The sequence below is a fragment of the Natrix helvetica genome, assembly GCF_964273705.1.
Source record: "Natrix helvetica genome assembly, chromosome: W".
NCBI classification, from domain to species: Eukaryota; Metazoa; Chordata; class Lepidosauria; order Squamata; family Natricidae; genus Natrix; species Natrix helvetica.
The window spans coordinates 85,169,175-85,183,017 of NC_138555.1; the positions used below are offsets into that span (position 1 = coordinate 85,169,175).

Consider the following 13,843-nt stretch of genomic DNA (forward strand, 5'->3'; position numbering starts at 1 on the left):
GAAGCCGGGTGTTGGGGCGTCTGCTGCCCGGCTGTGTTTGTGTGTTTGTGTGTGTGTGTGTGCGTGTGTGTGTGTGTGTGTGTGTGTGGTTGCTATCCAGCAGAAAGAAACATACTTTGGGGTGGAAAAAAACTCGTTTTCCGTCTCTGCCGGAGTCTGCTCTCTCTGCCCCAGCACGCTCTGGGGAGGGACGTCCAAAGGCCAGCTCAAAGATTGCCTAAAATAGACAAAAATGCACACAATGACTCACAAAAAGACAATGTCCCTCTGAGCATGCGCAGAGAGCCTCCCCCCCCCCCCGCCTTCAACAGATGGATAATAAAGGTGCTAGAATACAGCCACTTTACGACCAGGGGGACTTCAATTCCCAGAATTCCTGAGCCAGCTGCGACTGCAGCTGGCTCAGGAATTCTGGGAGTTGAAGCCCCCCCGGTCGTAAAGTGAGGATGAGCCCTGCAGGCGGTCCTCGTTTAGTGACCGTTCGAAGTTCTCAACGGCGCTTGAGCAACGGGGGACTTACTTTTCACACTTGCGACCCGTTGCAGCCTTCCCCGTGATTTGCATTCGGAGGGCTCGCATTTATGACGGTTGCAGTGTCCCGGGGTCACCCACTGGCGACCTTTCCGTCACGGGGTGTCAATGTGGAAGCCGGATTTGCTTAACGACCGTGGAGAGCAAAGTTGTACAAATTTGTGTGAAACGCCCTTAACAGATTTCGCGCTTAGCAACCTAAATTTTGAACTCTGCATCGGTTGTAAACCGAGGACTACATGTAATCCTTTCTTTCTTTCTTTCTTCTTTCCTTTCTTCCTTCCTCCCTTCTTCCCTCCCTTCCTTTCTTTCTTTCTTTCCTTTCTTTTTTCTGCCCTTCTTTCCTTTCTTTCCTTCTTCCTCACCCTTACTCCCTCCCTCCATTCATTCTTTCTTTCCTTCTTCCTTCCATTCTTCTTTCCTTCTTTCTTTCTTTTCTTCCACCTTTCCTTCTTCCTTCCTTCTTCCTTCCTACCATTTTTCCTTCCTTCTTTCTTTTCTTTTTCCTTCTTTCCTTCCTTTCTTCCTGTGTTTCTCCCTTTCTTTCTTTCTTTCCTTCCTTCCTTCCTTCTGTCCTTTCCTTTTTTCATTTCTTTCCTTCTTTCTTTCCTTGCTTCCTTCCTTTCTTTCTTTCCTTCTTTCCTTCCTTCCTTCCGTCCTTCTTTCTTTTTTCCCTTTCTTCCTTCTTTCTTTGCTTTCTTCCTGTCTTCCTTCCTCCCTTCCTTTTCTTCTTTCTTTCCTTGCTTCCTTCCTTGCTTCCTTCCTTCCTTTCTTTTCTTCCTCTTTCTTTCTTTCTTTCTTTCTTTCTTTCTTTCTTCCTCCCTCCCTCCCTCCTTTCTTTCTTTCTTCCTTCCTTCCTTCCTTCCTTCCTTCCTCCTTCCCCCTCCCTCCCTCCCTCCCTCCCTCCCTCCCTTCTTTCTTCTTTCTTTCTTTCTTTCTTTCTTTCTTTCTTTCTTTCTTTCTTTCTTTTTCTTTCTTATATATATTTCTTTTCCTGATGCTGCACAATGGTCCCAGGTTTCCTATCCACCCTGCCTGCCACTCCCTTTTTCCAGTTTAAAAGTTTGAGCTGATAACATTTTCCTCCTTTTTCCGCTGAACTGCTCGTTGGTTTTACGAGTGGAATCGCATGCGTGACACACGCCTGCACGCCTTGATGGGCATGTACGCCAGGAAGAGGTGCCCCCCTATCCCCCCCCCGCTTGCAGCACACGGCCTCTGGAGGAGATGCCTCCAAAATCATCCCACTGGGCTCCCTCCCCCGGGAACACAGCCAGCCCCCATCCCTGGGGGAGGGGGGAAGGGATTTTTCCAAGCGTTTTTCACACACACAACCGCGGTTGTGTAACTGTGAAAAATTCATATACCCGGCAACTGACTCATATTTACGACGGTTGTACAAATTTGGGCGAAATGCCCTTAACAAATTTCGCGCTTAGCAACCTAAATTTTGAACTCTGCATCGGTTGTAAACCGAGGACTACATGTAATCCTTTCTTTCTTTCTTTCTTTCTTTCTTTCTTTCTTTCTTTCTTTCTTTCTTTCTTTCTTTCTTTCTTTCTTCTTTCCTTTCTTCCTTTCTCCCTTCCCTCCCTTCCTTCTTCCCTCCTTTCCTTTCTTTCTTTCCTTCCTTTCTTTTTTCTGTTCTTCTTTCCTTTCTTTCCTTCTTCCTCACCCTTACTCCCTCCCTCCATTCATTCTTTCTTTCCTTCTTATTTATTTATTTATTTATTGAATTTATAGACCGCCCCCTCTCCCCGAAGGGACTCGGAGCGGTGTACAGACAGAGCTAAAAAACCATATACACAATAAAAAATATATTAGATACCCCCTTAAAAACGAATTAAATATAGAGTCTGCACAATAATAATAAAAATTAAAAACAGCTTAAAAGTCTACCCCTAAAAATTTAAAATACCGGCCAGGAGGATTGGAGATTAAAACTACGATTGGGCCAGGCCAGCTAATCGGAACAGGTGAGTCTTCAATTTTTGTCGGAAGGAGCGGAAGTCAGTGGTGGTTCTAATGTCGGGGGGGGGGAGGTCATTCCAGAGGGTCGGGCCCATCACAGAGAAGGCTCTACTCCTGGGCGCCGCCCGCTGGCATTGCTTAGTGGACGGCACCCGGAGGAGTCCCTCTCTGTGAGAGCGAATTGGTCGCAGGGATGTGTGGGGTAGGATCCGATCCCGCAGATAGCTAGGTCCTGTGCCATGGAGCGCTTTAAAGATGGTAACCAACACCTTGAAACGCACCCGGAAAGCCACAGGTAGCCAGTGCAGCCCGCGCAGGAGAGGTGTTATATGGGAGTACCTGGTACTACCCATGATTGCCCGCGCGGCCGCATTCTGGACCAGCTGTAGTCTTCGGGTGCATCTCAAGGGAAGCCCCATGTAGAGAGCATTGCAATAGTCCAGGCGGGACGTCACCAGCGCATGAGTGACTGTGCGTAAGGCATCCCGGTCCAATAGGGGACGCAATTGGCGCACCAGGCGAACCTGGTGGAATGCCCCCCTTGCCACGGCTGTCACATGGTCATCCATTGACAGCCGGGCATCCAGGAGGACGCCCAAATTGCGCGCCCGCTCCACGGGGGCCAGTTGTTCGCCCACAATGGCCAGTGATGGAATCCACTGGTTGAATCGGGGCGCCGGTATCCACAGCCCCTCCGTCTTGGAGGGGTTGAGTTTGAGTCTGTTACTGCCCATCCAGACCCGTACGGCCTCCAGACACCGGGACATCACTTCGACGGCCTCGTTGGGGTGGTTCGGGGTGGAGATGTACAGCTGAGTATCATCAGCGTACAGATGATACTCGACCCCAAAACCACAAATGATCTCACCCAGCGGCTTCATATACGTGTTGAACAGGAGAGGCGAGAGGACCGACCCCTGTGGCACCCCACAGGTGAGCGGCCTCAGGGTCGACCTCTGCTCCCCTGCCAACACACGTTGCGTTCGGCCGGAGAGGTAGGAGGAGAACCACCGCAGAACGGTGCCCCTCACCCCCAACCCCTCCAGACGATGCAAGAAGACGAAAGAAGACTTCCATTCTTCTTTCCTTCCTTTCTTCCACCTTTCCTTCTTCCTTCCTTCCATTTTTCCTTCCTTCTTTCTTTTCTTTTTCCTTCTTTCCTTCCTTTCTTCCTGTGTTTCTCCCTCCCTCCCTTTCTTTCTTTCTTTCTTTCCTTCCTTCCTTCCTTCTGTCCTTTCCTTTTTCCTTTCTTTCCTTCTTTCGTTCCTTGCTTCCTTCCTTTCTTTCTTTCCTTCTTTCCTTCCTTCCTTTCTTCCTATCTTCTGTCCTTCTTTCCTTTTTTCCTTTCTTCCTTCTTTCTTTGCTTTCTTCCTGTCTTCCTTCCTCCCTCCCTTCCTTTCCTTCTTTCTTTCCTTCCTTGCTTCTCTTTCTTTCTTCCTTCCTTCCTTCCTTCCTTCCTTCCTCCTTCCTCCTCCTCCTCCCTCCCTCCCTCCCTCCCTCCCTCCTTTCTTTCTTTCTTCCTTCCTTCCTTCCTTCCTTCCTTCCTTCCTCCTTCCCCCTCCCTCCCTCCCTCCCTCCTTTCTTTCTTTCTTTCTTTTTCTTTTTCTTTCTTATATATATTTCTTTTCCTGATGCTGCACAACGGTCCCAGGTTTCCTATCCACCCTGCCTGCCACTCCCTTTTTCCAGTTTAAAAGTTTGAACTGATAACATTTTCATCCTTTTTCCGATGAACTGCTCGTTGGTTTTACGACTGGAATCGCATGCGTGCCTTCAAGGGCACGAATGCCAGGAAGAGGTGCCCCCCTATCCCCCCCCCGCTTGCAGCACACGGCCTCTGGAGGAGATGCCTCCAAAATCATCCCACTGGGCTCCCTCCCCCAGGAAAACAGCCAGCCCCCATCCCTGGGGGGGGGATTTTTCCAAGCGTTTTTCACACTTACGACCGCGGTTGTGTAACTGTGAAAAATTCATATGCCCGGCAACTGACTCATATTTATGACGGTCACGCACGGGGGGGGGGTCCCTGATCCCCTTTTGCGACCCCTGGACAAGCAAAGTCAGCGGGGAGACCAGACTCACTTAACAACCGTGCTCCTAATTGAACAGCTGCAGTGATTCGCTTAACAACGTTGGCCAGCCGCCTCGTTAAAAACGGGACAAAATTCAGGGAACAAACGTCTCCCGTGGTCGTAAGTCGAGGACTACCTGCATCTTTAAACCCCCCTCCCCCAAACAGGCAGGAAAAGGGGGTTTAACTAGGGGGGGGGGCTCAAGAAACCCCCCTCTTCTATTCCTGCATGTTTACAATGGAAAGTTACTTAATTTATGATTTGGGGAAAAAATAATAAATCGGCTAATAAATTTTCCCCCTGGTGGTTTTATAGCTTTGGAGAGGTGCCGCAAAGAAAGGCCGTTCCCCCACTTACAACGGTTCATTTAGTGACCGTTCAAAGTCAACGGCACTGAGAAAAGTGACTTAGGATGCTTTCTCACACTTACGACCATCGGAGCATCCCGGCGTGTGCCAAATTCAGGCACTCGGCCACCGACTCAAAATTATGATGGTCGTAGCATCCCGGGGATCACTTTTGCGACCTTCGGGCAGTCCGTGAGGAAGCCAGATTCACTTAACAACCGTGTGACTCACTTAACAGCGGCAACGCCAACAATTAAAAACAGCAGCCCCAAAAGTTTGTACAATGGAGCAAAACTCACTTAGCAAGCGGCTCGCTTAGCGGTATAAATTTTGGGCTCAACTGCGGTCGTATGTTGAGGACTGAGTTGTGGCTAAGGAAGCCGCATGCAAAGGGGGTCGAGAAAGGACCTTTTTTGAGGGGGGGGCGCAGAAACAGACACCAAGAAAGAATACCCACCCCCCAGGAACAAAAAAAAGGTTTTTCCTGCCAACTTTTCAGCACCATAAACTCCTTGGTTTTGCATCCAGTCCCCAAGCTGCCAGTCCTCAAGGAGGTGGACGATGGGATGGCCAGTCCTCAAATTGGCCACGTTGCTAGTCCTCAATTGAGGCGCTTTGCACAGGCTCAGATGCCGGCGGACTTGCTTTCCCAGGGCTCCCAGGGGGCTTCGGATCAGCCCCGTCTCCTTCCCTACGGCGGTCATTAAGGGGGGCTCCCCTCCCCTCCCACAATTCCCTCCCTCCTCCCCTCCAGATTAACTTCTTCCCGTTAATATTTGCCAGGCGCTTCCTGCTTTTCCCTTTATCCCCTAATATGGACTTCTTGAGAGGCGACATGGGGAGCGCTCCATTTGGGGAAGGAGACTCCCAGACTGTCCCATTCCTCACCCCCCCTCACCCCCACCCGCTGGCCCTTCCCCAAATCCTCACCCCTCCCAAGTTCCCACGCCTGGGGGCGGCTAGGAAAAATCCTTAAGACAGAGAAAAATAGGGGAAAAGTCAAAATTGCAGATGTGTACTTTGCGTGCCCCTTATTTTCTATTGCAGGAAGACTTGCAAATTTCCTTAAGGGGGGGCACTCATCCCCCCACCCCCACCCCATTTTGGGGGGGGGTCTCTGTCCATCTTTAAACTCAGGAACGTAGAGGCAGGCAGAAATGCAACAGGGAAAGAAATTTCCTGCTTCAAAGCCAGCCAGAGAGTTTAGCAATGGAAAATACACAGGCCCATAGGCACAAACACAGAGAAAATAAATGCAAACGGAGGCTCTTGACAGCACAAAAATACACAAACAAACACAAACACACACCCTAAACTTCATTTATGCAAAGAGAGAATTTTTTTTTTCTGTTTTCAGGCAGAAAACTCCAAAACAGGTAGAGATTCTGACAGGCACAAAAATACACAAATGCACACAAACCCACTCACACAAACTACATTTATGCAAATATGCAACGAGGGATATTTTTTGTGTGTGTTTCCAGGCAAAAAAACTTGCAAACCAGCCAGAGATTCTGACAGGCACAAAAATACACAAATACACACAAACGCACACACACCAACAACCTAAACTTCATTTATGCAAAGAGGTAAAATGTTTCTGTTTCCAGGCAAACAAAAACCACAAACCAGCCAGAGAGACTGACAGGGCCAAAAGTACGCAAATACACACAAAGCCACTCGCACAAACTACATTTATTCAAAGAGAGAAATGTTTCTGTTTTCAGGCAGAAAACCCCCGAAGGAGGCAGAGACCAACTGTTTTGTGAGTTTGCGTCTGTTTGTGTATTTTGGGGGGCCTCAAGAGCTTCTGACATATGTGGGGCTTCCTGCCTGAAGCAGAACATTCCCCCGTTTGCACAAAACTACACAAACACACCCATCGTGTGCATTGATGCAAGTAGATGTATTTTTCTGTTTCAGGCCTCAAAATAATAATAATACACAAACACACAGCATGCTGTCAGTGGAACAGCTTGCCTCCAGAAGTTGTGAATGCCCCAACACTTGAAGTTTTTAAGAAGAGACTAGACAACCATTTGTCTGAAGTGGTGTAGGGTTTCCTGCCTGAGCAGGGGGTTGGACTAGACGACCTCCAAGGTCCCTTCCAACTCTTGTATATACACACAAGCTACATTCCTGCCAATAGTTGAGACTGGTTGCAGAATTTCCCCCCCCTCTCTCTCTCTCTTTGCCCCTCCCTCTCTCTCACATACACACAAATGCACACACTGAGACGGGCAGCAGAATCCCCCCCCCCGTGCAACACAACACACAACGCTTTGTGCCAAATATTGCTTTATCTCCTTCGAAGATGCTTCCGTTGGCTTCACAGTAAATAAATGAAAATTCCATATAAACAACCCCTGTCTGGAGCCCCCCACGAGCCCCCGGTCTCTTCCAACATCTGGGGGGCAAGGGGGCAATAAGAGGGGAGGGGGCTTCCTACTGGAGGCGACCCACAATTCGCAGACGCTTTTGCAATTGTGTCTCTCTTGCTGGTGGCTCCCCCCCCTCCTTATCCTGGCCTGGGGCTCCTCCCTGTGAACTCAACCCTTCCCTAGAGAGAGAGAAAAGGGGGGGAGAGGGGAGGGAAGGGGCGGGCACGGGGTGTGTTCGGTGTGTTCGCTCGCAAGCTACTTTTTGTGTAGTTGCCAGTGCCAGTTGCTAAGAAGTGGGGGATATATATTTTTTGCCGGCCGGCCCGCTTGCTGAGGATGGGGCTGGGGAGAAGGAGGAGGGTAAGTACTTCTGCTTTGAGGACCCCTCCCCAAAACGTGGGCGCTGGGCTCTTCAGGGTGGGTGGGTAAATGGGTGGGCTTTGTGCCAGGCGGCAATTGCGGGCTCGAGGATGTGTGTGTGTGTGTGTGTGGACGGAGGGGGATTTGGGTCTGGGGTCCCGGCTGGGCTGTCTTTAGGATGCTGGGGACAGGAGGGACTCCGGTGGGAGGTGAGAATGACCTTGGGAGGGGAAGAGAAGGAAGGAAGGGAGCTTGGGAAGACTCGGGAGAAGGGAGCCGGGAGCCCTGGGCTGTGCAATGCTCCCAACTTCGGAAGGACGAACGAAGGGAGCCAAAGGGGGTCCTTGGAGCATTAAAACCCGCAGGGTCCTCGTCCGTTTTCGGCCTTGCCTTCAAATGGAGCGGATTCCCCGTCCGATTTCCTGTCTGGCGCACCTGGGCGGGTTGACACTCTCACCTGCTTTCTCCAGGTGTGACTCTGGAGTCTGGACCCAGCCGGGCAGGGCAGGCAGGAAGCTCTTCTGGTGGGGAAATGCCCCCTGGGCCAGGAGGAGGGAGGCCGGGGGAAGGGCCCGATTTTCACCCGGTGTGTGTGTGTGTGTGTTTTCAGCACCCCAGGATGGCAAAAGGAGGGTCCTCCCCCCCTCAAAAAAACGGGCAGGAAAAGTTGGCATGAGAATAGCTCTCTTTTCCCTTCCCCTGAGGGAAACAGGGAATGTCTGTCTGTCTGTCTGTCCATCCACCTACCTCTTATCTATCTGTCTCTCTGTCTATCAATATTTATCTACCTATCATCTATTCATCTATCTTTATCTATCTATCTTTCTGTCTGTCTATCAATATTTATCTACCTATCATCTGTTCATCTCTGTCTGTCTATCTGTCTGTCTCTATCTATCAATATTTATTCTCTACCTACCTATCATCTATCTATTCATTTATCTATCTATCTATCTATCTATCTATCTATCTATCATCTATCATCTATCTATCTTTCTATCTATATGTATCTCTACCTACTTATCATCTATCATTTATTCATCTCTCACTCTCTGTCTGTCTCTCTCTCTCAATATTTATCTCTACCTACCTATCATCTATCTATTCATCTCTCTCTCTCTCTCTACCATTCTATCTATATTTATCTCTACCTACTTATCATCTATCATCTATTCACCTCTCACTCTCTGTCTCTCTCTCTCAATATTTATCTCTACCTACCTATCATCTATCTATCATCTATTCATCTCTATCTATCAATATTTATCTCTACCTATATCTATCTATCTATCTATCTATCTATCTGTCTGTCTGTCTGTCTGTCTGTCTGTCTGTCTATCTATCTATCTATCTATCTATCTATCTATCTATCTATCTATCTATCATCTATCATCTATCATCTATATCTATCTATCATCTAGCTATTATCTATTATTGTCTGCCTGTCTGTCTATCCATCTATGTCCATCCATCCACCTCTACCTATCTAATCTATCTATCTTCTTACCTACCTACCATCTATCTATCAACTATTCACGTCTGTCTGTCTGTCTATCTAATTATCTATTCATCTATCTATCTATTCATCTATCTATTCATCTATCTATTCATCTATCTATTTATCTATCTATCTATCTATCATCTATCTATCTATCTATCTATCTATCTATATCTATCTATCCATCCATCCATCCATCCATCCATCCATCCATCCATCCATCCATCTATCTATCTTTCTGACTGCAAATATATTTGGTGTATTTTTTGTTGGATGCGAATGGTTGGGAGAGAATAAACGACAGAGATCTATTCTTTGTTTTCGATCTCAGTAAGAGTTTGATTGCATTATAGGTTCTCCTTGACTTACAACTGCTTGTTTAGTGACTGTTCGAAGTTACAACAGCACTGAAAAAAGTGACTTACGACCATTGTTCACACTTACGACTGTTGCCGCCTCATGGCCACGTGATCAAAATGTAGACCCTTGGCAACTGACTCCTATTTACGACGGCCACAGTGTCCCGGGATCACGTGATCCACTTTTGCGCCCTTCCAACAAGCAAAGTCCGTGGGGGGAGCCGGGTTCCCTTAATGACGGTGTGACTCACTTAACAACAGCAGGGATTCATTTAGCAGTCGTGGGAAGAAAGCACTTAAAACAGAGCAAAATTCTTTTTAACAGCTGCCTCGCTCAGACGCAGACGTTTGGGGCTCCGTTGTGGTCGTAAAGTCAAGGACTGGCTGTGTAATTGACTGGCTTTGGATGCGAATTTAAGGATCTGGAAGCCACCCAGAGTTGTTTCCAAATACATTTAATAAATAAAAATGAAATAAAACCAAATAGCAATGGGACACCAAGGAAGTGACCGGCAGCCATTTCATCCTTCCAGGAAAATGGCCAGCACTGGTCTGAGGCTGTCTGGGATCATTGAGGGCAAGGATTATGGAAGGGGCTGGGGAACATGGGGCTGGGTGTCCGTTGCATTTTGGAAAGAGACCTTCTTTGAACTGGAAGCTGTTATCCTCAGTGATTTTTCCGGTTGGTGGTTGAATTAGCCAGGGGTTGAAACTGGATTTGGTAATAATAATAACAGAACGAATGAGCTGGAAGGGGCCTTAGAGGTCTTCTAGTCCAGCCTCCTCAAGCAGGAGACCCTATATTATATTTCAGATAAGTCTTCTTAAAAACCTCCAGCGATGGAGCACCTGCGATTTCTAGTGGCGTGTTGTTCCACGGGTCAATTGTCCTCCCTGTTGGGAAGTTTCTGCTCAATTCCAATTCGCTTCTCTCCTTGATCGGTTTCCATCCATCGGTGTTTTTAACCCAGCAGTTGAGCCGTTATTATTACGTGGTTCATTGCAATCAGCCAGATGTGCAGAGAGGGGAGGGCATTTTCTGGCCACCTAATAAGTCCTTCCCCAGGACTTGACAGATGGATAAAGGATAGGCAGATGTTGTTTGATAGTGTTAAAGATTTTCCGGTAAGGATGTCAGCTGCTCCTAATCAAAGCTGCCTTTTTTGAAATTGACCGGGGATTTTGTCAATGAGGAAGGTATTCATTGGTGCTCCAGATGTTTTGGATGATTATGGCCGGTCAAACAGGATTGGGCCTTTTGATCCACCTCTGGAGTCCTTCCCAAGGACCCAGGAGAGGCTAATGTGAATATTTCATGGGGTCTCAAAGATGTCCGCCTTTTGCAATTGACAAGACGGGGATTTTGTCAATGCCGCTGACGTCCAACGGCGCTACAGTTGGTCCTCGACATGGAGCCCAAGATTTCTGTTGCTAAGCGAGACATTTGTTCAGCGAGGTTCGCCTCGTTTTACGACCTTTCTTGGCCACTGTTGTCAAGCAAATTGCCCTGGTTGGGACGTTAGGTTAAGTCCTTTCTTCCCACGATTGTTAAGTGGATCCCTGCAATGGTTAAGTGAGTCACGCGGCCATTAAGTGAATCGGGCTTCCGACTGGATTTTACTTGTCAGAAGGTCGCAAAAGGGGGATTCCCCTGACCCCCCGGGACGTTTCCGACCGTCATAAATACGAGTCCGTGGCCAAGAGGTCTGGATTTGGATCACGCGACGATGGGCACACTACAAAGGTCGTAAGGGTGAATAACGGTCAGTGCTGTTGTAACTAAGTGAACGGTCGTAAGTCGAGGACCGTCTGTTGTATTGGGATGGACTTTTGCCTTCAGGATTGAAACGGCAGGGGGCAGGGTGTTGGTTGATTTTCAGATACAGATAGAGATGAACAGAGTTGGAAGGGACCTTAGAGGTCATCTAGTCCAACCCCCTGCCCAAGCAGCAGACCCTACACCAGGTTTTTTTAATAGCCAACACACACACATACACACATACACACGAACGAGAGAGTTCTATTTCTGACAGTGCAGGATTCCCTCCCCCCTCATCCCTTCACTGACTTCCTTGCACAACAACGCAGTGTGCGGCTGTGCGTTGCCTTCCGTCCTCTCTCTCTTCCTCGTCGTGGGCCGCGAGGGCCGCAATATCGCGGTTCGGATCTAAATGCTTAAATCAAACATTGACTTTTGCACGCCATCCTGAGCCGTGCTGGGCTTGTCCCGATCCCCGCCGGGTAGCAACCGTTCCGGAAATTAATCATAATTCTCCACCTTCCATTGTTTGGCATCGCGGCTGCCCTGTAAATCTCATTTTTTCTGTATGTGTGTGGTGTGTGTGTGGGGAATGTAGGGTGTAGTTAAAAAGTGTGGGGGGAGGAGAAATAGGATTGCAGCAGGAAATTGGTGATATTTGGGCTCCTTGGGCTGCGTCTGTCTGGCCTCCGTCCAGACGTTTTTATCCACGAGGAATTCCGACACCTCGCAAAACGGGGAAGGAGGAAAAAGGATTGGGGATTTTAAATACGCAAGGCATCCATCCTTTGTGCCCCCGGACGCGTGCCCTGTCTTGCACCAGGGAATGTTGCCGCGAGGGCTGTGCATTATGGGCCTGTGGCTGCACGTTTCCGAATCGGCCTGCCCGGCTGGTTTGCAAGAAGGTGGAGCAGCCGGTAGCAGCAGGCACACACCGGAGCCGTTTCGAGAGGGGTGGACTTCAACTCCCAGAATCCCTCAGCCGGCATGGCTGCCTGGGGTATTCTGGGAGTTGAAGTCCACCCACCTGCACCTTAATCATTGAAAGACAACTGGACTTCAACTCCCAGAATCCCTCAGCCGCCATGGCTGCCTGGGGAATTCTGGGAGTCGAAGTCCCCGTACCTTAAAGTGGGTAACGCTGTAAACAAAGGAAAGCAAAGCACCAATTTAATTGAGGGGGCCTGCTTGGCTTTTGGGCAATTCACCCCAAATGTGCCGGGGTCCCCCGTTTCTCCCTTCCGCGAACTTAACCGGGAATTCTGTTTTTCAGGGCACGGAGGCGGATGGAAGTGAAATCACCCCCGTCTTAATCCTGTCTGTCTTCACAGCCATCTTGGGATCCTTGCAATTCGGGTACAACATCGGGGTGATCAATGCACCCCAAAAGGTAAACCAACCAAGCTGCGTCCTGGGGCTGGGGAGGGGAAGCCGTCAGCGGAGTCCATTTCGAAAGAGGTGAAGAGCTGCTGAAGTCGTTTCCGAGAGCTGCTGGGTGGCTTTTTAGTGGGTGGTGGGTAGGGTGGACTGATTGGTTATCTGGCCTTAAGACCAGTGTCCTCTCTTAGTGACCACCTAGCTCCGTGTTTTTCGACCTTGAGGACTTTAAGACTGGTGGACTTCGACTCCCAGAATTCCCAGAACTTGACCAGAATTCAGCATGCCTCCATCACCATTACAACTCAGTCCATCCATCTTCCTTCCTTCTCTTCTCTTCTCTTCTCTTCTCTTCTCTTCTCTTCTCTTCTCTTCTCCCTTTCCAAAGCTTATGGACTTCTCTGGAGGTTGTATGGGTTGATTGGTGGATGAAGACCATCAAGGCAAGGTCAACTTTTAACTACCTCCTAGAATGTTCTCCATGAAGATGTCTCCCCAACCTGATCCTTCAGCTCTTCCATCAGTGCCTCCGTCGCCATTATAACTGAGTCTTTCTTCCATACTGCTGGTCCTCCTTGTCTTCTCATATCTTCCCACTTTTGTGGACTTCCCAAGATAGCTGGGTCTTCCCATGGATTGACCTTCTGACTCGCGATCAGTTCCCATTGACTCCAAGGATGTCCACGCATGAAGATCGATCTCCAACCAGGTCCTACAGCTCTTCCCGAGGTCCTTCCTGGAGAGCTAGGTCAAAAAAGTCAAAATGGCCACTGCAACCGTGGGACCAAAAGCTTTGCCCTGCAAAAGTGTGAAAAATGGAATATTCAACTGAATATTATATCAAGCTTCTGGGTGGGACTTCTGCCATTGTGATAGTGTCCCACCTAGAATATTTTAAATGTGTACAGGCTGTCCTCAACTTACAGCAGTTCATTTAGCGACCGTTCAAAGTTACGACGGCCCCGAAAAACAGTGACTTAGGACCGCTTTTCATGCTTTATGGCCTCCTCATGATCAGGCGGTGAATATTCAGGCGCTGGGAGCACGGACCCGTAGTTATGACGGTCATAGCATCCCGATCCTCTTTTTCGACCTTCCGACAAAGTCCGTGAGGATGCCAGATTCACTTAACAACCGGGACTAATTTAACGACGGCAGTGATCTCCTTAACAGCCGTTAAACTGGGAC

At 48.7% G+C, this 13,843-nt stretch overlaps 1 protein-coding gene across 2 annotated transcripts in view; it reads left to right on the plus strand.

Annotated features, from left to right (window-relative positions):
* The window catches only part of LOC309400433 (solute carrier family 2, facilitated glucose transporter member 4-like), a 36,420-nt gene that overhangs the window by 6,200 nt on the left and 16,377 nt on the right, over positions 1-13,843 (plus strand). Inside the window, exons 1-2 of one of the 2 annotated variants that reach the window (XM_081968923.1) lie at positions 7,563-7,662; positions 12,552-12,668. In XM_081968923.1, coding sequence (XP_081825049.1) covers positions 7,639-7,662; positions 12,552-12,668 — 141 coding nt within the window. In that variant the 5' untranslated portion in view covers positions 7,563-7,638. Of the gene's footprint in view, positions 1-7,562; positions 7,663-12,551; positions 12,669-13,843 lie in introns of those variants that run through there. The other variant, XM_081968922.1, reaches the window with a different exon arrangement.